This window comes from Phoxinus phoxinus (genome assembly GCF_949152265.1).
Source record: "Phoxinus phoxinus genome assembly, chromosome: 25".
Taxonomy (NCBI): domain Eukaryota; kingdom Metazoa; phylum Chordata; class Actinopteri; order Cypriniformes; family Leuciscidae; genus Phoxinus; species Phoxinus phoxinus.
In genome coordinates this window covers 16918145-16942340 of record NC_136900.1, presented here as the reverse complement: position 1 = coordinate 16942340, position 24196 = coordinate 16918145, and the positions used below count along the sequence as shown (strand labels likewise).

Here is a 24196-nt window from a genome sequence, read left to right as displayed (position 1 = left end):
AGTTCACACAGCCATTGAGATGGAGTGAGACATTTTCTAGACAGCACAAAGAGAGTAAATTCACTCAGAATTCATATATGACACACATAATAAAACTTTATTATCATGACTGGAACAACAGAAATATTGTCATTTGTACCATTTTTGAGTTTGAACTCCATATAGAAATCACAAGACAGTCTGACAGGATCAAAGAAAGGTTTTTATAAATGGTGAAACCTAAACCATAACATAAAACAAATCAAGATTCAGCCTGTTTATTGATCATTTATAACAAGAACACTAAAACTTTACTCGCATAAAGATGAAATGAAATGTTGATTGACCTCATTTGACTGGTTTACCAAACTGTCTATTGTACTGTGTTCATATGCTATATATACACACACATGTATGACACAGCAAGTCAGACAATAAGGGTAGAGAGACGAATTATTTACATCATCCAGTAGTCCGTTATGGCAAGTCACATTCATAGTCATCTTCACTACATAGAAACATACAGGCCTGCACTGAATCCGCATCTGCCGTTCACAAAGTCCCACACATCACCCGCCTCTTGCATGTTCTGTTATTCAACTTCTTGGTAATTTCATATCATAAATAGGGTCTATATGAGAAAAAATATTCACACATATACTACAGTTCAAAAGTTTGCCGTTGGTGAGATTTTTAGTTTTTGGAAATTAGTCTTGCATGCTCACCAAGGCTGTATTTATTGGATCAAAAAACAGTAATATTGTAAAATATTGTTACAAATAACTGATTTCTATTCGAATATATGTCATTTATTCATATGATGCAAAGCTGAATTTTTTAGCATCATTACTCCAGTCTTCAGTGTCACATGATCCTTCAGAAATCCTTCTAATATGCTGATTTGCTGCTCAAGCTAATTTCTTATCATTTTCAATGTTAAAAAACACCTGCGCTGCTTAATATTTTCATATAGACCCTATTTACTTTCTTTATATACATTCCTGATTTTATTGAGGGAATTAATCTGTGCACGTTATTACAACCAACTCCGCTTCTGAAAAGAATGTCCTTTTCGTCTGACGTCACCTGTTCCACTCGACTATACCCGCTGGATATCACATTTTACAGTTTCATTCAGAAATGAATCACATTAAGGAAGTAGAATGCCATTACCTGTGGACTTTAAATCCATCCCGCAGATTTTCTCACTCAATCAGTGGTGAAAATGTGAAAAAGCTGCACAGATTCCACGTGGACCTTGTAGTATGTTCGATTTGACACTAAACCTAAACAGATTATATAAAAATATATAAGAACTACGGAAGAAATCTTCTCGGAAAGATTCAAATGGCCTGGACAGAAACGATTCATCTGAACAGAAGTAAACAAAACAGAATCAGATCATTCATGTCGGTCTTTCAAAGTCTGAAATTGGACGTACAGGCATCACAAGGACGTTGACATCAAACGTCACGTGGGTCCAGTGTTCACTTGATATCTTTGTTATGCTGCGTTCAGTTCGTAGTATGAAGGCATGCACAACGTTTTATTACACTTTTCACAGAAAATAAAATGGTCAACGAACGCTCAGGTCACGCCGGAGAACACGATGCAGCTGAGATGTCTTGAAGTCATTTGGTTCGAAAGCCTCTTCCAAGAGCATAAATGAATCAGATGGTCACAGTTGCACTGAAATGCAACCCTGCAGATGAAACGTTAATGGGGTGCCAACTCGAGTGTCCCTCGAGGGGATCAGGACCATCTCATGCTCGACTGGAGAACCTCAACTCCACAGGTCACGGCTCTTCATAATCTATTTACAGCGATTAAGGGAGTGTTCGTGCCTTTTAAGTCTTTCACAGTGTCCTTGGGCAGCTTTCCTCCTCTTTTAATGATGAAAGCCACCCCTGGCAGCCAGTCCAGTGTCTTTCATGAACAGCAATGGCTTTGTTTTGTCGTTTTCCTCTCCCTCCCTCTGTCTGGTGACTTTGTCTTTCAGGTGCAGCAGTCACGGTCGAGGTTACTCTGAGAGGAGATGAGAGAGGGGTAGGGCGTCATCTTATCAATGTTGACGTAGGTGGTGTTAAGGAGGATGTAGTGCTCTCCGCTGAAGCTGGAGAAGATGGAGGCGATGCGGGACACTAGCTCTGAGAAGGTGGGCCGGCGCTCCGGTTTGGGGTGCCAGCACTCGATCATGACATTGTATCTACAAAGAAGACAGAAAAATGTAAAGTGTAAATGTACATGCTTTTTTTTAATATTACAGATTTGCATAATGCCAGCCTATGGTCTTCATTGGCTGCCAGCGAACGACGTCTATTTTGACCCGCCCTCAAACACTGTAGTTGTGGCTGAGGCCTGGTTTGTGTTGGCAACATGTAGAAAAGACGCTGTTTTCTGCGCTGCGACTCCACTTTGCATGCGTTTCCAAAGGACGCATGCTGGGATTGATACGGTAAAACTGACGCCACCGTTACTGTTAGTATCACAGTGTATACAAGTGCCGAGGAAGCATCCGGAGCTGAAATTCACACATGGTATAGGCGTTTTCTTTTCAACAGACGCTGTAAGCAGGAGACCAATCACAACAGACTTGGACGTCTGACCAATCAGAGCAGAGTAGGCTCTCAGAAAGGAGGGGTTTAGAGAGACTGAATCTTTGAACGAACCGTTTTCAGCCTTTTTTAGAAATGAGGTGATGTATATTATGAGAAAATGAAAGTGTTTTCTGAAAGTGTTGCATGTAAACCTATTGTAGGAGTTAAAATAGCATTATTGGGGAACTTTAATACAAGTGTGGTCTGCACACATTCAGACGGGAAAAAAAGTTTTCAAAGTCATTAATTATTTCATGTTTGTGGCACAAAGAGATGTTTAATACTTTAGGCTATTAAAAAAATTGCTTATATAACAGTTAGCAAGCACCACTAATAATGTTACAGCCCACTTTGTACAATCCAATAATATACCAATAGATCAAATAAAGCCCCATCCTATATTACCGTACTTCACACTGAATATTCGGTTTCAGTTTAAAGGTTGCATTAAAAAAAAGTTAAATATATATTTTGTTACATTTAGCTTTGCCTTTAAAATCGAACTAAATACAATACTGTTTGGGTTAAGATGTTTTGATGTTTATGAAATTAGTCTAATTTATTTGATCAAAATCACAGTAAAAACAGTAATATTATGAAATATTATTACAATTTAAAATAACTCTTTTTCTATTTGAATGTATTTTAAAATGTAATTTATTCCTGTATGGAATAAATATGCTGATTTGATGCTCAAGAAACATTTGTTATTATTATTATCATCACTGTTGAAAACTGTGATACTTTTCCCCCATGATTTTTTATAGAATTCTATTTTGTAACAACGTAGAAGTTACTGTCAAAAAAGAAAGAAAAGAAAAAAGAAAAGAAAAAAGAAGTTACTGTCAAAAAAGAAAGAAAAGAAAAAAGAAAAGAAAAAAGAAGTTACTGTCACTTTTGATCAATTTCTGGCTTCCTTGCTGAATAAAAGTATTCATTTCTTTTAAACCCAAACTTTTGAATGGAATTTATGTGTCATTTTGATTCATTCTGAGCTCGAATGAATCACGAGTGTACTGTAAGTCATCTCATTTCTCCGTTCCCATCCCAGCTGTTTGCTTTGGCATTTCAAGACACCGGTGCCTTGAAATTTACAACCTTCAGTGCAAACCTTCATCGCATTTCAGAACGACTTTCCATTGTTTGTCTTGCAATAGTCTGCTGAGCAGAGGCACCGAGACCTGGGAGGACTGGCTCATTGTCCCGTCCATGAGGGAAGGGAGTGATGATGACCCACATATCTCTGTTCAGAGCTGGTTATTTGATGGCAGTGTGTGAAGAATGTTTGGAGGTCGACTTATATCATACAGTCAGGGTTGGGGAGTCGATGTGTGCCGAGCTCAGGTAGTCATGCAGAGCTGAGTTGGCCTAGAGTTTTAAAGAACTACTACTGCTTGACTGAATCTGCGGGTGGTTAACAATGGCTCTCTGTTTTACACTCTTGTTGACGCACTCCCCCTTTGGAGTGCCGTACGCCGGTCATAATGAAGAACCAAGTGTGTGTCATGTGGGTGCGCTTACAGTGCATCTGGGCAGAACTCTGGCTGCAGAAGTCTCCGGCCTTGCAGGAGGAAGACCGTGATGTCGAAGGAGTTCACATCGGAGTAAGGCGGGGCACCCCGGGTCATGAGTTCCCATAGCAACACGCCGAACGACCACTGTGTGAAGATCAGATTCAAAACAATGAGTTATGGAAGGCAAGTGAGCACCTGTCAAAACAAGTGAACTTTGGGTGACTCTAACTTCATCAGTTGTTGGAGGCCAACAAAAAGGGATACAGTGAGGAAAAGCACAAGAATGCTGAACTCATAAATCCATTTAAGGGAACAGTCAAGTCAGTATTTGGGAAATGTTGAGAAAATAATTTCCCCCAGAAGTGGCAGTGTGTGGTCATCCATTTTATTTGAAATGCAGGTAGGTAGTTGGAAAACAGGACGTGACTCATGGCACACCTTGAGCCAGTGTGTGCATGCATGAGTCAGTTTGATAGAGAAAAACTTTGTGCAAATCTTGTCAACCTGACCCAGAGACGTTGCTTAAAGCATGGATAGCTTTCATTCAGTATAATTAGAATGGGAGCAGACTAAAATCTCATAGTAAAACCGAGATTTGTAGTAAGAAATTATGTACTGCAGTAAGCTACCAACATAGTCAGCATTTTGGGGCATCATAGGCACACTGTGTTTTGATGCAATGCCTATGATGCACAGAATTGATATTTGATATGTGTTCAAACGTTCAAAAATGTTTAATTTGAACATACGAGTGTACTTATGAAGTTTAAGTTTTAAAATGCTCTTTTAGATTATTCAAATTGCTTATGATGATGTTAAACATGATCAGTTTGGAAATGTAAATGTTCTTAAGATGCCCAAAAATGTTTGGTTTGATCATTTAAAAGTACTTATGCTGCCCAGAAATGCTCGATTTAATCATTAAAATATGCTTATGATGTCCAACAATGCTTGATTTGATCATTAAAATGTGCTTATGATGCCCAAAAATGCTCGATTTGATCATTAAAGTGTACTGTTAATGACCAAAAATACTGTCTAGGTTAGCATCTCACTTTTGAAACATTCAATAAAAATATTAGAAAAAACAAAAAGCAAGAATCTTCTATTTATATAAACTGATCTTTGGATGATGACAATTAGGATGATATTACAAACTACTTGCTAAATATTATTAGTCAATTGTTACTAAGTTACTCACCACATCAGATTTGGTGGTGAACTTATGCGTCTGCAGGCTTTCTAACGCCATCCATTTGACGGGCAGCTTCACCCCGTGCTTGTTGTGTACGCTGTAGTATTCTTTATCATACACGTCTCTGGCCAGGCCAAAATCAGCCACCTTTACTATGTAGCTCTCATCTAGCCTAAAAGGGATGTTACCAACATTTACATTAGGTCAAAATCACATATACATAGGGCTTTACAGTGCAATTAAAATTCCCAATTTATATTTAATACTTCAAGACACCCTAATGCACATACTGTACGATACTTCAAACCCTATTGGGTAATTTGTTGAACAACTCACATGCAGTTTCTTGCCGCGAGGTCTCTGTGTACAAACTTTTTGCTGGCAAGATATTCCATTCCTTTAGCCACCTGCAGCCCGAAACCCATCAGGTCCTTCACTGTGGGGTTCTGTGGGAATGAAAACAATCACTCCATTTATAAACAATAACGATAAAAACAACAAAGCACTTCACCACAAGGCATTGTCACCATTTAATCATCTTTATTATATTTTGAATAGCCACAACCCTGTCTGAAACTACAGTCTGATACTGAAGTTGTGCTGAAAGACGTTGGAGATGCTGCCACCACGTACGTGAGTTTCATCTCTGATGAAGTTGCGCAGATCTCCGTGCTTCATGTAGGGCAACACGACGAGAGGCGAGCCCTCGCTGGGCAGGCAGATTCCCAGCAAAGAGAGTACATTGGGATGGCTGAAGTCTTTCATGATGATGCCCTCCTTCAGGAACTGAGACACCTCCTCTATATCAGAGATTCCTGCAACAAATGCACAATAATAGTCTCGGCAGTTCAAAGATCACCACAATGGTTTTCGGTATCACCCCCAGCCTAGATTTACACATGCAAAATGACTCCTTTAAAATCTATCCTGCTATACATTTTCTGAGTTGGCAATAAACCTGCCAAATTGTCAGTGAACCATTCACCGTGACTTATAAATTATCCCCAACACTATCAAGTGTTTTATCACACACGGCCTGATATTTCACCCGGGAGGTTTCAGAGCGGAGACATAATCCACTGTGATATGAGGGCACCTTTACTAGCTGAGCTCTGAGAATCTGTTGGTCCAGCCATTTTAGCTGTGCCTCGCTTAATCTTGTTGGTGGAGCTTTCACGTTTTGAGGAGATTAAACCGATGTTTAACCTTTCACTAAGAGAAAGAGAGGCTTATGTGTACACAAAAAAGAAAAGGCCTGTGTGTACATGTCTTACAGAAGACTGATTTTGAGCAATGAGGCATCCTACGCTACACTGATTCTTGTCAGTGTAGCTTAGGATCCTCAAAAATCCAAAACTCTTCTGGGACAGCCCTAAAGTAGTCAATCAATTCCTCATTATTAATATATGATGATTTTATGATTCCTTGTTTGATTAATATACAAATGCGCCAGGGTTATTATAACTAAAACAAAAATCATAAAAAGTTACTTACAGTAAGTTACATTTTCAAATGTTGCTTTCAATAAAATAAATGTAAACTAATATATACTATTATATATATTATTATAATAATTATATTATACAAACTATATATGTATATATATATATATATATATATATATATATATATATATATATATTTCAGCTAGTTCCCAAGGCAACATTTCTCATTTTCATTTAGTTTACCTTCATGCACTAAAATAACAAATACATGTTTTTTTTATTAAAAACTTTTAATCATGACAACTCTCTGAATAGGTTTACATGTTAATAAATATGGCAATGTTAATGTATTTGAGATTGGCGGAGTGAATCTGCTACACTGCTGCTGATTATTCCTGCTTCTGCAGAGCAAGTACGGGACTTCCTACTGCCAAAAGATACACAGACACTGCTGTGAGCATGTAAGAAATGCTGCTGCTGCATAAATAGACATAAATAAATGCCGTAGCAGATCTAGGCAGGTGGAGCTGGAGCTGTTTTTGGCTTTTGATGATTTTGATGATTATGGCTTACAGCTATGAAAACCTTTTCACAATATTCTAATTTGGAATTTGGGGTTTTCATGAACTGTAAGCCATAATCATCAAAATTATAACAAATAAAGGCTTGAAATATCTCACTTTGCATGTAATGAGTCTATATAATATATTACGGTAGTTTCACCTTTTAAGTTGAATTGCTGAAATAAATGAACTTTTGCACAATATTCAAATTTTTCGAGTTTCACCTGTATATACAGTACATGCACCCTTGTCTAAAAGTTAAAAGTAAAAAGGTAAACATTATACATTTATAGTGTAGTTAAGCAACAGTTTGTTGTTTGCTGAGAACTGACACAGAAAAATAAAGCTCGGGTAATAAATCTAAAAGCTCTCAGTGACATGACATGATTAGAGGCATCTCTAATGCGATATGGCTGCTCTGCTGTGCATTCATCATCATCATCATCTTCATCACACAGCCATATTAAAACAGTCTCAACAGTCATACGTCATTTCTCTGTAAAGAGATGTGAAACTGCATTCAGAATGGATGTGCAACCTATGTGTAGCGTAATGACGGGTATCCTAAAGACAGTTTAACATCTTTTCGGTAGGATTTAATAGTTTCAATGATTTTTAGGCTGTACATTACAGTGGTTTTACCATGGTTAAGGGGTGTCTGGCACAATAAAGTGCCTAAAACCCCCATGAAAGTTGTTGAATGCATCTTATAACTTATAAAAGCACATTTATTTCATGTTTGTACCTTGTTTAGCCAAAAAGATATACTGAAAAATAGATTTCAGCCTGGCGGTGGCGGCCATTTTGAATTTCTCAATTTTGAGGCATTTTGGGACATTTTTGAGCTTCATATACAGCAGATTTGGATTCAGCACCCCTTAATACTCCTAGAAATGTTGTATAATATAAATAATCACAAAATGCCTTCGGGGTTCTGATTTTGTGAAAATTGACCCTGTCTATCTCATCCAATCAGATGCAGCTCTCTGTGCTTGCAACTGTACCACCTCAACACTCATGTTGTCAAACTCACTGTTCAAGGACTTGATGGCGCAGTGCTGCTTCTGGCCATCTGGTTCGAGCAGGGTTCCGTGGAACACGCAGCCAAAGTGCCCTAGTGCACACAAAGACAGGAAAAGATGCAGAGATTATTAGCACATCAATCCATCAAAGTGTTTTATGCCCGAGCGAAGTGTGGGCATAGCAGGTGCGTATCGCATCGAGTCCAAAAGCAAGAACAATGGAGTGTGAATATATTGTACTGGGACCACAATTGATCTGTTACATTCAAACTTTCTCTCTTTGTCTCACACAGTATGATTTTGTACTTTCTAAATCCCAAAACGTGGCATGTAAACCCTACTGTATGAGGGTCGTTTTAGTTTCTACTGTACACCTGCTTGTTTCATTTTGTTTTAGCACCTTTTTTTGACAAGGGACCATACAGAGAGGGGATGCAGAATGGGATATGGAAATGTTGCAAGCTTTCACATCACGGAAATAAATTACATTTGAAAATATATTCAAATAGAAAACAGTTATTTTAAATTGTAATAATATTTCACAATATTACAGTTTTTACTGCATTTTTGATCAAATAAATGCACCCTTGTTGTCGAGCATACGATACTTTTCAAAGACATTTTACAAATTCTTACTGACTACAAACTTTTGAATTGTAGTGTACATAGTGTTATTGACCGATATTCAAAAATGTTGTGTCTAATTGGCTAGACATAATCTGCGTGATTTGAAGTAAACTATAATTCATGTCTGTTGCACAAATAGCGTGCAATGAGTTGCAAAGCAAAGTTTAATAGTAACTATAACTATGAGCTATAGTAACAGTGAGACTTTGCAAAACAGACGCATAAAAGAATGACTGTAAGAATGCTGTGAAATATGAACTTGAACAGAACTTCTGGAGGGCAGCGTGGTGTATAACTAAAAGATTAACCAATTACAAGTGTCTGGGCAGGGTATTCTCTCTAATGAGGGCATGGAGAACAGAGGGCGAGAGAGAGTCGGGGTGTTGTGTTGAAATAATAGAGCGTGGAGTGCTGTAATCTCTCTCCAGCTCTGCTATCACGTCTTCCCAGATGGCAGCCGAGTCAGATTACCGGCAGGGAGCCCTGAGACGGCCCAACAATGAGCCTGGAATTTAACACGGGAACAAATCACCACACATGCCACCCCGAGCAGCACCCCAACACACTCGCATGCACGCATGGCCTCTTCCTCTCGCTCTATAAATCGCTTTGTGTCACATGCACAAACATGGGCATACACACACACACACACACACAGGGCTTGGTTTTCCCACAGGGGTGATGGGTTTTAGGAGTATTGTGCAGGGGTTGGGGAGGACTGGAGAGTGGTTTTCACCTGAGCGCCATAGTAAATATGATACACACGTTCATACCCCCACTTCTGTAGTACAATAAGAGGACGGGCAATTTAACGTTCAAATGTCCAACCTGCCGGGCTGATTGTCACAGTTTAAACTGTTAACTTTAACCACGTCTGAAACTGATTCCCTCAGCTAAATCCCTCAATTTGAGCTATTGGATTTCTTGTAATGCACCTTTTTTGCAAAGCTTTGTTGCCAAATGTGCTTGTAAGTTACAGTAGCAGTACAAAGAAACTAGATTTTTGGGTTAATGACAAATAAAACTGTCAAAGAAAAGGAAAAATGTCTAGTTTAAAACTTGTATATTTTAAATGAGGCTTACTGACCTTGACACAAATACAGCGGTCCTCTCTATGATATATTTTCATATTTTATTATTTTAGTTTTATGCAATTTTTTCTGAATGTTGTTCCACACACCTCATGACTTTGATTTGGCAGACAAAAGGTTTTCAAAGATGAATTATATTTTTAAATAACTGGTTCGCTGACTTCTTTTAATGAGGCTTTTTTTTCTTCTTCATTTAGATATCAGGACAGCTGTATAAGATTTTTTTATTTATACCCCTAAAAGTATCCAAATTCATTTGAATTCATCATAGTATTAAAGTAATTTTATGTATAATTTTTTTAAATAAATGAATTCCAAATATCCAACCTAAGTATGAGCAATGGTAAAAGTGGTGCTTGCCAAGATACCCAAAAACCTTTATTTTGTAAAAGTAAACTACTGTTCGGGGGGGCGTTAAGATTCTTTTATTATTATTAATACAGCAAGGATGCATTTAATTGATCAAAAGTGACAGTAAAACATTTATAATGTTACAAAAGATTTCGGTTTCAAATTAATTCTGTTCTGTTGAATTTTCTATTAATCAAAGAATCCTGAAAAAAAAGTATCATCGTTTCCACAAAAATATTAAGCAGCACAGCTGTTTTCAACATTGATAATAATAAGAAACGTTTCTTGAGCAGAAAATCATCAATGATTTCTAAAGAATCATGTGACACTGAAGACTGGAGTAATAATGCTGAAAATTTTTGCTGATATTTGTGTTCCCTCACCTCTCCCGATGATCTCATTCACATGCAAGAGCAGATCTTCCCGGGCGATGACCACGTGCTGGACTTCCTTCAGCAGCTCAGGGTGGAGGCTGCCCAGATCTATGGGTGCATTAGAGGGCAACAGTGGAGACGCCAGATCCCCTTCCATCGGCCCCAGCATTGGGGACAGATCCACATGGGCATGCATGTAGATATGAGGCCGGCAGGACTCTGTCTGTGACAGAGGCAAGTTTTGGTCTGCAAGGCAATGGGGTCGAGAGGTCAAAAGTCAATGACTTGTTCGCAGAGGCCTGGGGTCACCTGAACAAAGCAGGGAAAGTCTGGGAGGCAGAGTCATTACACCAACTACAAAGAGCTGAGGAAATTCTAAACCCGTCTATACAGATGAGAGGGGATTTTTTTTGTCTTTTCAGACAAAAAAAAGGAGTCAGAGGCAAAGCACGGAAGCATGTAATATCTTCAGAGAGAGAGAGTGGAGAGAGCAGAGGGTAAGGTCAGAAAGCGTATGTTTGGAGAACTGGAAAAAAGTTGCCTTCCTGCGATGATCTAAGACCAGTCTTCACTATCCTGAGCCGTGAAGAGAAAAAAAGCAAAGCTGGTCTGAGATCAGCAGATAAGGCAAACCTCCACCAGAGTGTGTTTTGAGCGAGAGGCAGCAAAGCGTGAGAACATACCCTCAAGCAAAGTGGTTCTATAGTCCACCGACTCGTGAGAGACCATTTCATTAGTCGGACTGACACTCCTCGCGTTTGCCAACATGTCCAAGTGCGGAATGTGAGCCCGGCCGTCATACCAAACCATAGCCTTAGCTAAATCTACAACCAGAGAGAGACAGAGGGTGAGAGAGAGACCAAGGAGAGGAAAAAAGGGACAGATCGCTCCACCATTGACTTCAGCAGCGTCAACTCCCACAAACAAACCCAGAAACCCCTCTCTTTCTTTATCTCACAATCTCATAGCATTCAAATTCAGTTCATAAAACCATCAGCAAGTTCAACATCTCTGGTTATGAGAGCGGCTGGAATCAGAGGTGGTTGCTAAACTGACTTCTGAATGAAAAGCGAATTCCTGCCAAAAAAAAAAATCTTAATCTGTATTTTTTCCCTTTTTGTCCAGTGAAAATATCTAAACATCCTTAAAACAAAATAACATGATAAATGCATGAGATATTACAACATATTTTTCTCTGGAAAATACAGATTAATAATGATTTTTTTTCCTGCAAGACAGGCTTATCCGCTGCATCTAAAGCTGTTTTGAATAATAAAGTTTTCCATTCTGGATATAAAAGTCGATATTTGCATTAATTTTGATAGAAGTAACAGCTCTTTAGCTATACAAATGATGTGGAACATTTGCATGTAAAGTGTTGCACATTTATCTTGAAAAGCCACAGGAGGCTTCAAAAACAGCTTAAAGCTTATACTGTACATGACAACAGACAGTCACATACCATCAATATGCTTCTTCCTCTTGATGCAAGCAAAGACTCCGATCAGGAGCAGTAGAAGGACGGACACACACACTCCTCCGGTTATCAGTATACTGTAGTCCTGGTCTTGAGCCAAGACCACACGACCTAGGATCACGGATGATGTGGCCTGCTTCCACTACAATGGATACACAAATTACTTCATGTTATTTTCAGTAAATATTAGTGACAATAGCATCTAATTTTGTAATTATATTGATTTATTTAAAAAATAATAATATATATAATCACTTTTGCAGGATTTTAAGCTATAACATGAAGATAAATATTTTAAATAAAACATTTTATTACACAAAATAACATTATATTATATAATTATTTTTAAAGCAGCATCTGTCTGATTAATAAGCAAAACATTTAGATCAAAAGCAAATATTATTACAGATAAAAAAGAAAAGCAAGTATGTGCAAAACTACAATCTATGCCATCACATCTGCGGCACATTTGCTTCAGATTTCATATGCCGCGAAGTGTTTACATTTGAACCTCCAACATCACAACAATCCATCTAGAAACATCCTCAGGGAGCGTTTACACTCAGAGAGAGGGCTTCACTGCTCATAAAGCAGCATGGCAAAATGAAACGCACACATCCACTGCAGGCAGGAGGGGAAATTGGATCAGAGATAGAGCCTCTCTTATGTGGTGCAGTGTTATTGAGTTTGGGCTGAGATGAGTTTTACCGCGCTATATTGTGATGGGGTCAGATTAGAGCATCGTGTCACACGCACGCTGTCCGTCTCTCCCTGACAGATAAGCACTTTATGCTGAGACCAACGCTTCCTTGATCTTTGCACCAATCATATCAGACTGTCTGGGGCCAGAATCGGGGCCTGAAACGTTTTTTAATGTTCTTGTTGAGCGAATGGTGACCAGAAAGGAAATACAAAAAAGGCAGGTGGACCCTGATATAGAAAAATTACAATGTGAGCACCTTTGAGGAAATTACTCATTGATATTAATCCTCATATCCAGGAGGGATATGGGTTTTGGAGTTAATCTGGAAACTATAATTATTTGGCAACTCAGATGCCTCTGCTAAGATCAGAAATAGCTCATGTTTGGTGTTTTGAGAGGCTTCTGGAACAAGCAGGGCAGAGTTGGCTGGCTGACGAGTGGCTCTTATGTGGGCCGTCTGGACTGGAGTGGTCTGAAGTGGAGTAGAGAATGAAAGGGTCTTGTACCTCCACCTCCAGCTCTTTGGCAGCTGTCTGGAGCTCCATGGGTACGGTGCATTCGAGCGTGTTGCCCACCAAAGTGACGCTCTCACAAGTCAGGTTCGAAACTCGCAGTACCTCGCCGTTTTTCACCGCCTCCTGATTCACAGGGGGGACCTGCAAGGGAAAATGAGAGAGAAAGGTAAGATGATAAAAAAAAAAACTTGCCTCACTTTAAATTGCCCCATGACTAAGCGTGTATATGGGGCGTATAGATTGTGCAGCGTCTACCCCTTTAAACTCGGCCAGCTTTGGTGTATGGAGCAGAGCAGAAGGCAATAAAGACAGCGATCACATTCCTCACATGACAGCCTGGGCTTTACAGATTGGACACACTCCACTACTGCACCTGTTACGATACAGCACCGGCCAGCCTGAGATCCAATACGAACAGACACACATACACTTACACTTACAAGTAAGACCCAACTCCCTAGAGGAGATTAGGCCATTCACAAAAAGAAAATGATAACAACTTAAAAACCACCAGCACTGTGAGATATATGTAAAAAAAAAAAAAAAAAAAATATATATATATATATATAAACACACATATAGGACATGATAAGATCATATGCTTACCCAGACAAACAGGTTTTACTTAATTTAAAAAAAAATAAAATAATAATTTGCAGGGTTTTTTCTTCATTCTTGTATGTATTGCTGTATTCTGTAATACCTGTCAAACAAGGTTGTATATCATTTTTATGTTGCAATCATTTTTTTAAATGTATTTATATCTTTTTCCTATTTTTAGAAAAAATATATAATTTTATCTAAATGAAAAATATATAAATAAATAGTGTGTGTACTATAAGCCATTATTCTTTATTGAATAATATGATTGTGTATAATTCAAAGGTAGATTAAAATATAATTAAAATAAATACAAGTTACTTGAAAAAAAATTACCACTTAAAAAGCAAACGCCCAGGCAAAATCTCCATTGGCACCAGTAACACTCACAATCTCTGACATTTTGATAAACCCCTTGAGCGTCAGGAGTGCTGCCAAGTGCAATTTTATTTCCCTAAAGAAGGCCTTAAGTATCAAGCTGCAAAATCTAAACAAACAGACTGCATGGGAATAAAGTGCATGATCTGAGTGATAGGGCAGTTTAATGACAATTAAGCTAAACTGAGCCTGCTGTTGTGCCCATTATTGAATATAGTGGCTTTAAATGAGCCTAAGCGGTACACAACGTTTAGTGTGTCTCTCTATGTGTGTGTGTTTGTCTATGTCCCAAGAGGGGTACCGAGGGATTTGATGCTGAGGTCTCGCATGGGAAGAAAAAGTAGAATCTCACGCGACCTCTCTCCCCCCTCCCCTTCACAACAGCTGCGTTTGACTATTGAGTGGCGGTTTAAAAAAAAAAAAAAAAGTCTACTCTTATATTTCATTGTTAAAAACGCTGTTTTTTTTCACCGGCCTAACCTCACCAGGGCAAAGGATCTCACCATCAATGTGTCAGAGGCTGTAACCTTCAGGGAACGAGAACAATGTGAAAGATGGAGGTGCGCAATGGGAAACGAACTAAACTTCCTGTTTTGTTTCAGTATTGTTTACTTCAGACTCAATGAGCAATGTGGATCACTCTGTGTATGTGTTTGTCTGAGATCAAATATCAAACTGCTTTCCTGCAGAGCATCTCCTGCTCTTACCTTAATCTCCAGAATGCTCTTGTTGCCTCTCGGTGAAACGGTGGGCTTCTGAAACTCCTCGAACTTGGGATCTTCCACATACAGTAGGTCATAATGATCAGTGGAGAAACCGTCTAACACAAAGGTCATTTTCGTGGCAACTGGAGGCTGAACACCGAGGCCTTTCAGGGAGGGCGTGATACAATGGATATTTCGCTTATCCTCATCATGACTGCAGGTCTAGGCATAGAGGAAAAGACAAACACATATATTAGCCATCTCTGTCGTTTTAGTTGTGCCAAGTTAATGCTGAGGCATGTTACATTCTTTTGTGTGGCCAATTCGTTTTTTATCTTTTGTTTGTTTTTGGAGTAAAGCATCTTTATATACGTATACGTTTCATACAAGAATTTAGTGTTGAACCAGGGGCCAAGTTTTCTCAAGAGTCGGGGTGATTCCATGACTGAGCATATTTAAGTTCAGATTTCAGAGACTTTCTAGAGGAGGAGAATACATATTTTATTCACATACACACTTGTATGCACTTGAGATAAAACAAATAACACAGATCATGCATGTGAACTGGTCCCCAAAGAAGCTATCTAAAGCTTATACTCGGGGGCCATGACAAACAAGGAAAAAGAAAAATGAAAAATGAAAATTCTAGAAAACATTCAAACAGCAAACATTATTTCCATTACATTCACATTTATGTATTTGCCAGATGCTAATATCTTGCATGTTCTGTGTTTCAGTGAATTACTATAATTTTAAATAATTCTGTTTTAATGTATTTAAACATGTCATTAATTCCTGTGATGGCAAAGTTGAATTATTTTACTCCAGTCTTCAGTGTCTCATGATCATTCTAATACGCTGATTTGATATGCTGATGTCACTTTTGATCAATTTAATGTGCCCTTGCTGAATATTCACTTCTCAAAAAAATAAAATCTTACTGACCCCAAACCTTTGAACAGTACTTTTTTAAACAAGATGCGAGACGCATCCTTTTGCATATAGCATACATTGCAAACTTTAAGAGCAGCGGACAAGGAGCCTTTGTGAGATTGAAGATCTGTTTTAATGCAATTATGCATGAGCTGCAACTCAAAAGCTTCACATGCCAGCTGTGGCTCCAGCGATGCCAGGTCTTGCCACACACCATTTTCATTCCACATTACAACACCACAACTGCCCATTTTACAGCATGCCTGTAATTTGCACGTCACCGCCATTTAATTAGCTGTCCTCATGTGAACATTCCACTTCATAATAAAGCATAACCCTAGAGCAAGAGACACATTCAAATTGTTCGATGCCATTATTTATGAACATAAGGCATCCGAGTCGTCTTTGCTCCAAGACTTCCATCCAGCAAACCTGTGTCTCCCTCTGCACACTTGGCAGGTTAACAACGCTCTAGAGTCGAAAAACAAAGAAATTCTCACTTCACATAAGTGTCGTTTCAGAGTCAAATGCCCACACCAGTTTAGGTCACAGTAAATATTTTTAATCACATAAAAGACATTGATATTTTATATTGCCAAAAAGGCAATAAAGGTCTTGACCTGAGAGTTCACCTATAGATCAGATACTCAGAAACAAATTTAGAGAGAATGTATGAAGATACCTTAACAAAGTAACTGATTGCTATTACTCACTATAAATGGCTATGTATACTGTATAAATACTCACTATATATATCCTGACAACATCTTTCCTTTGCTAATGCTCTTTGTTGAGCAATATCCCAGATGGAAAATCAAAAGCCATTATCACTGAAGAGAGCGAACTATGAAAAAGTCTTTGCAAATTAACACGCGTGTATTTGAATAGCAACTCTTTGCATATTAAGAGTTCTGAAGACTCATTTGCTGAGACTAGTCAAATACTTGTAAAGTAGTTTGGCTTGGTGTGCTGCTCGACAAACACAACCTTTAATTGTTTAGGATAGATCGAGTATCTCAAAGGGCTTAAGGGGGTTGGATAACAGCTGCTAAAGAAAGCAGCCAAAGGATGATGGGAGACACTGAAAACATTTCAAATTGGTGTTTGGGGAATAGATATACCCGTTGTCAGTTAAAGTGATGTTTTATTGCAGGATTTTCATGGGAAGTTATCATATACTGTAGGTATTTCAACTGATATAATCATATTTAATGGCTCCTTTCAATTTGTCTTCGTGTACAATACAAATGAAGTAGAGGTTGACCAATATTAAATTGTATGTGTTTAATGCAAGGCAATAAAGAGATTATTGTGCCAATACTAGTCAAATCTATATACTTAAAGTTCTTAGTCTTTCCTTAACAGGGTGGCCTAAAGTGAAGCAACATGAGTTTACAACGACTAAAGCCAGATATAGTTTGAGTCATCAAAATACCAATAATAAAAAATAAAAAAAGACTTTATGCATAATGCAGGACTTTTAGCAACTTTTAGCATATACAATCCAGAAATACATGGACTATTATTTTGAAATGTCTATGCTTTACTACCTCCAGATGCTCATTCAAACAGAGAAGGGAGATAAAACATTCTGTTTTACATCCATCTACACGCATTACAATTCAAAAACCATAACGTAAACATGTCAAAATTCATCAACAGTAGATTATAAGCAATCCCTTAGCATAAACAGTGCCGCCTTTTGACTTTGAACATCATCACTCACATTTATTTAATTCAATCAAAGATATTTAAAGTTTAATATTCACATTGTGATTCCTGTTTTCAAAAGCAAATTTAGGACATCTTAAAATGATAATTAGGATTTAAGATATTTAAGACTTTTAATGACCTTAAATTTGAGCAAACTGAATTTAAGACATTTCAAGACTTCTTAAAGATCTGCAGGAACCCTGTTTTAAAGGGCCTAAAGCTAAGGAAAGAATAGGAAATTTCGGATATCAAGATCATACTGAGATGAGAAAGCCAGATTTTGGTATGTATAGAGAGGGATCTGGCATGAAAATGACCCCCTTTGAATCCCAAAAACAGGTGTTGTTCTTGCTAGAAACCCCTCTGTGGTGTCTGGAGCATGTTAGAGTCCTGTTAACACCCCTCACTTCCTATAGGAGAGTCCAAGACAAAGCAAAACTTGAACATGACCCTTGGTTAGTAACAAGAAGAATAAGATGCCATACCGCTAAACAAATAAAACCCTCTCAGGTTTGCTCCTGATGGTGGGCAGTGCCAATCGCCAGCGACAAGCTGCAGCCTGTGAAAAATGCTTTTTATGTTGGTGGGAAAGGCGAGATAGGCTGATCCCTGGATTAAGCAGAGATCTCAGAAGTAGATATTCAAGAACGCTCTTGAGATTTCTTCCATTTCTCCTGAGCCACCACAATTTGCCTTGGGTCTTTGCGCTCCTTCATTTGGCCCGCAGAGCTTTTCTGTGTATGATTGCAAGAGGAACTAAAATGCAACTGACGGAGGGATTCGCAGTGTCCTCGAAGAAACCGAGATCACTGTCCGCTTTTCTTTCATTTTAGGCCTGTCAGCAGCTAGATTGTGAATGCAGCCCACAAGAAACCTGAGCTACTGACCGCTTTTCTGTTTCGGCCATCGTTGATCGAACCTCAGCGTAACAGATGACAGCTCAACTCGGGTTACACAGTCGTAGTCAGTGCGATTCAGAAAAAAGCTGACAGAAGACAGGAAGTGTTCGACCACAATGCTCCCCAATAAAAGAGAGCGGAAAAAAAAAAACAATAAACCTCTTGTGCTTTACAAATTAGGAAAAGAATATTGTCTCAACCCCCACTGTTTATGGAGACGAATTTACAGGCTGACAGCTGCAGAGTCATCTTAAATCATTCGGAAGGGTAGCCTGCATTTCATGACGTCTCTGCTCATTTTGTGTTCTTAAGAAAAGGCAGAAATATTCCTTTCAAGTGAGCTTAAAATCACTGACAAACACTATCCACTTGGCATTAAGTACAGTATCTTTGATTTGAGATAAACGAGTGAGATAATTACCGTAAATACCCTGATGTTTTGAATGTGAATGGAAATGAAGAGATACAATCAGTATAAAGATGTGTGTCAGTACGAGTCCTGTCTTGGACTATAACTAAGACTTGTATGCTTAAGATTAGATAGCTTTGTTCACATGCACTGTTCCACTGCACGACCACACTCCACCCCCAGAGAAATCAGATAAGCGGAAACTGTGTGTAAATGAGTATTTGTCTGCTCCCATTGAGAGAGGAGCAGTTCAGGTTAACCACAGCTCTCAGGAAATGAGATGTTTTCAAATGGTTGAAGAAACTTGAATAGAAATGAAAATTAGACACATTACATATACATTTCTTTAGAAAAAAAAACAACAACAACATTTCAATTAGATTTAAATTAATTAAAAATATTTGTTTTATTTAATTTAATTAGATTTTAATTTAAATTCTACTTTCCAAATGGATAAAGGAACTTGGATAGGTAAAACATTTTACTAAATAAATAAGTATCAATTCAAGTGTTTTAAAAAAATGACGCATTACAAAAAAAGAAATTTAATTTAAAACCTACAAAAAAAAAAAACTAAGAGTTGGAACTATCTAGTTTTTAAAAAATATTTTGGGAGCTAGGAGTGATAATCATATAAAGAACATTGTGTGTGCTTTTTCCAAGTGCAGTTCTGACACATTCCTTCCTTTATTTCTCAGATCCGCTTCACTATTTAGTGAGGTTAATGATACTAACATGCCTGTGACATGGGAGGAAAGGTATTTGATGTCTCGGCACTCTGTGTGGGCCGTGTACAGTACACTCACCACCACTTGGAAAAGTTTGCCCTCTGTGGCGGCAGTGAGAACCATCTGAGGTTGGAGAGCTGAGTGGAGGTAGAAACCATGAACTGTCACTGTGCTTCCTCCACTGTGGACACACAACCACACAAAATGTATATTTATGCACTCTTCCAGTTGAACCCCAACTTAAAGCACACGTTAAGTCGCTAAATGTTGGCTGTGGGACTGACCTGATAAAGGAATGCTTGGGCTGGATGCTGGAGATGTGTGGGTTCTCGTTGTAGGTGTAGCTGACAGGAGCTTCACGAATCACTCCATCAATGTGCAGCTGTACCTTGTGTTGGGATGGTGATGGCTGAGGTGGTGTCCGACAAGTCAACTTTGTGGCTGAAATACTGCAGAAAGGCAAACACAATGTTTTAAACAGACACTTATGCATAATAGTGGTGTTTTGCTCCTGAACAAATATTTTAAGTGAACCAAAAGACCAACCTCATGACAAAAAGTTTGTGTTTACATAATATGAGTGTGTATATATATTATTAAATGTATGTATATCATATGTGTTTGTGTGTGTGTGTGTGTGTGTGTGTATATATATATATATATGTATAAATATGTATGTGTGTGTATGTGTATATATATATATATATATACACACACATACATACCTGTGTGTGTATATACTGTATATATGATATGAAGGAAGAAACTTGAGCAGATGCGAATGATGCTTAAACACTCTCTGACTCTTAGTAGATTTGTAGAAAATGCAAACCTCTGCAGCACACAGGTAGCATTTCCCATTGTAACCAGTTGCACATTTCCACTGTCCAGGAATGAACCTGTGATAGTGAGCATTGTTCCGCCAGACTTGGGTCCAAACTCTGGGAAGATCTCTGTGATAACTGGGTTCTAGAGAGATAAAACATTGTGTTAGTAAAGTAAAACTAATTCACACATTAAGGGTCTTTAACAGAAATAACATCGATTATATTAGTATCGGTTTTTATTTTTGCTGCATCATGCTAGGGAGGCCCCAACGTAGTTTAGATCTCATTGGTCCAAAATCCTGCTCCAAAGTCCACATACTATCTGTATATTACATATTACACAAACACACTAATTGGTTTATATTTTGTGACGCTTATAGTGTAGACAGAAAATGTATAAAATGTCTTAACCCAACTCTAAATAAGTGGGGGGGAAAAAAGAATAGAATAACATCCTTGGGTCCTTGTGCACTATGAAAACCGCAATACTGGGAAAAAAAGTCAAAAACACATTACTAGAATGTGTGCTTAAGTACTTATACTGTGATTTGTGAGGATTCTTACCACAAATGAGAAACCGTCTTTCTGGGCCTGTTCCTTGCCACTGCGCACCCTGACCACAGAGTCAATGCTGGATGCGTTCACATGATCTAGTCCGCAGACCAACCTGACGTACAACACAAAGACATAAACATCTCCCGCTAAAAACAGCGAACAAGACGTGGTTGTAAACTAGTGGAGTAAGCAGGCTATTAGTCAACACTAATTTGATGATAACCCTACTACTCGGCAGAAACTACACAGGAGCTATTCTCCGAGGGAATTTCTCCTTTCCTGTCACAATAGGACGGCTGTAGGGTGGTATGTCCGGGGGCACAAAACCTCATGAGTTTAGTGTCTTAATGGTACTATAGTTTGACATGGAAGGCCAAGATGCACAATAGAGCACTTTTGCAGACCAATTTAATGTTCTGCAGGGTTGCAACACGAGCACTATGTTGAGAATGTGACCTTGCATGTTTCTGAAGTTGTATTTACACAGAGTGCAAGAGGATATGCTTACATTCAAGTGCAATGTTTATTCATTTACAACTAACTTACAATGTGAACGTATTTTAAATAAGCCTCACAAATAAATGATTTATCAACTTACCGATTATTGCTACTGTCTTTCCTCTCCAATTTACACTTCGCTCCAGCAACAACCACATTGATCAGCTTGGTATCAAAGCGGTCTTTCTTATTAAAACCAAAGTTTTTGCCACAGATTGTCACGTTGGTGTGACCTCCGAGTGGAGCAGAGGAAGGAGAAATCTAGGAAGAGAAAGAAGAAGCTGTGAGGTAAAATTGTGACAGCGTTTTTCTTTCAGTGTCTAGTGTCTACCCTCCTGCTGTGTGTCTTTATGCCAAGCATTTTCTCTGCTCATGAGGTTGGTAACCACTGACAATAATTTGTTTTGGTTGTATGGACACTCTGAAGGCAGGGGGTCTTCCAGTAAATGGTGATGGAGACAAAAAACAAGAACAAAACAACCTTCCCGTCTTCCTTTGTGCTTTAGTCTCTTGTGTTAAAACTGCCCTTTAGGATGAGACACCAGCTGAGGTTAAGAACCTTAAAGGTGAAGTGTGTAAGTTTTTCAATGTTTTCAAAGTTTTTCTTCACAGATCCCAGCTTAACATGCCCACACAACTGTAAGTAAACCATTTGTAAGTTCATTAAAATAATAAAATAAAGTAATTGATTAAATCAATAAGTAAATATATATATATTTTTTAAAATAATAATTATTTTTTTTAAATAAAATAAGTAAACAAGTACATACAGTGAAATTAAATAGATAATATACAACACCCCCACCCCCCTAAAGATTTACTTATTTTTTTTACAATTAAATGTAATGTATTGTAATTGTATTATTTATTAATTTATAATGTGTGTTAAACAGTTTTGTGTTCTATATGGTTTCTGAATGTCCTGGTTCTGAGATGTTAGTTCTTTATTGATAAGCAGATGTTTTCGTTTTGAACACATGGACGAGAAGGTCTAATTTTGGCTCAGAGTTAATAATTATTCATCAGATCACCACTTATCATAAGCAAAGGCTCTTACACAAATACAAATATAGTTCAGTCAGCTCTGGAGCAATGCATGGATTTAGAGAAGGCACAGAAGGGCAAACAAATTCCTTCTGGTATTTAGAATCAATTTACGTCTTTAAAAGAAGACCAGAGGTCCTTGAAATCCATGCATCAGTGCTTATCCCTGCAAATATCAATGAAGGTCAGAGTTTCATATGTGCTCTCTGTACTTAGAAAGCACTCATTCTATTAGCTACGTGCTATTAGCTGCTTTAAAACCATGGTAATGTTGTTTGTGGGAAGGCGAGGTGGTTACCGTGGTGATGAGGAGAGGGCAGGAGTCCTGGATCCAATGGGAGGGGGAGCACTGAGGAGCCCTCATACAGCGATCGGTGGTCTTGCACCATCCGCAGCCCATGAAGGATGGGGCCAAGAGACAAGAGCTACAAGTCCACAGTTGCTCACATCCAGGGCCTATCAGAGGAACCTTGGAGACCTGAGAGGGCGCACGCAAAAGATATCACTCTTCAATTACATTTATTCATTTAGCAGGTGGTTTTATCCAAAGCAACTTTTTGATAACATTTTTCAGAGGAGACTTTACTTTCTGATGTCTCTTTGTATGTCTGTAGCAGTCATACCCTGTTTACTATATCAGTTAGTCTTAAATCACCAGTGTGTTTGCTATCTATTCACTAGTGATTCTTCTGAAAATATGTGACCCATTCCTTAAGACATGTTAAGAATGGCTGTGCCGTTTACCTTGTTTCCTGTTACCAACAATAAGGAGCCGTCGTGACGCTGTGGAGACAGCAGGGCCATCTCTGAGGACACGGGGAGCGTGTCCAAGCGGAAGTCTACATGCGGCTCAGTTTTGCCAAAGCGGGAAACCACCACCTGTGGAGGATGCCAGCAAAAATGGGTGACCTTTTACATCAAAAGCCTAAACGGTAAGTGCATGACCTTCATAGAGAATGTTTATGTTTACAAAAAAAGACCTCAACAGCATGTTTATCCTTTACTGGAATAAGGCTGCATTCCACATTGATGATTAAATGCTGCTATTGCATGATTTAAACAATGTGGTTCTGGTGTGGGTTATTTATAGTTGACACAGTCGGGAACACGTCAATAGAAAGTCACATCTTGAAATCGGCCAAAAAAAATTATAAAAATATTATGTTGTTGTTGTTTTTTCACAAAAATGAGGCCTATTTAAGGACCATTAAGATATTTTGCAGTATTATCTTATTTTCATGACAATAAAGAATATTTTGCCCCCCAAGTAATTTCATAATTTCTTTGTAAAAATGAAATAAAATAAAACAATAAAATAAAATAATATTTTAATAATAAAATAAAATAAAACTATATACAAAATAAGATTGTATTATGATTTTGGGGGTGAAATATGACAGACATATTTGTGAGATTCACCTACATACATTCACACATGTAATGTTGGTACCACTT

The 24196-nt window shown here is 38.2% G+C and overlaps 1 protein-coding gene across 2 annotated transcripts in view; it reads right to left on the bottom strand.

The window, feature by feature from the left end:
- Positions 1 to 78: 78 nt before the first annotated feature.
- Positions 79 to 24196, bottom strand: part of met (MET proto-oncogene, receptor tyrosine kinase) — a 45024-nt gene continuing 20906 nt past the window's right edge. Inside the window, exons 4-21 of one of the 2 annotated variants that reach the window (XM_079604062.1) lie at positions 23486 to 23620; positions 23040 to 23219; positions 21798 to 21958; positions 21209 to 21311; positions 20650 to 20786; positions 20102 to 20266; positions 19896 to 19998; positions 15139 to 15357; positions 13445 to 13594; positions 12221 to 12377; positions 11442 to 11582; positions 10768 to 11004; positions 8327 to 8407; positions 5919 to 6100; positions 5622 to 5731; positions 5292 to 5457; positions 4098 to 4234; positions 79 to 2185 (exon numbers count right to left, since the gene is read on the bottom strand). In XM_079604062.1, the coding sequence (XP_079460188.1) occupies positions 1975 to 2185; positions 4098 to 4234; positions 5292 to 5457; positions 5622 to 5731; positions 5919 to 6100; positions 8327 to 8407; positions 10768 to 11004; positions 11442 to 11582; positions 12221 to 12377; positions 13445 to 13594; positions 15139 to 15357; positions 19896 to 19998; positions 20102 to 20266; positions 20650 to 20786; positions 21209 to 21311; positions 21798 to 21958; positions 23040 to 23219; positions 23486 to 23620 (2775 nt within the window). In that variant the 3' untranslated portion in view covers positions 79 to 1974. The remainder of the gene's footprint in view (positions 2186 to 4097; positions 4235 to 5291; positions 5458 to 5621; positions 5732 to 5918; positions 6101 to 8326; positions 8408 to 10767; positions 11005 to 11441; positions 11583 to 12220; positions 12378 to 13444; positions 13595 to 15138; positions 15358 to 19895; positions 19999 to 20101; positions 20267 to 20649; positions 20787 to 21208; positions 21312 to 21797; positions 21959 to 23039; positions 23220 to 23485; positions 23621 to 24196) is intronic. The other variant, XM_079604063.1, reaches the window with a different exon arrangement.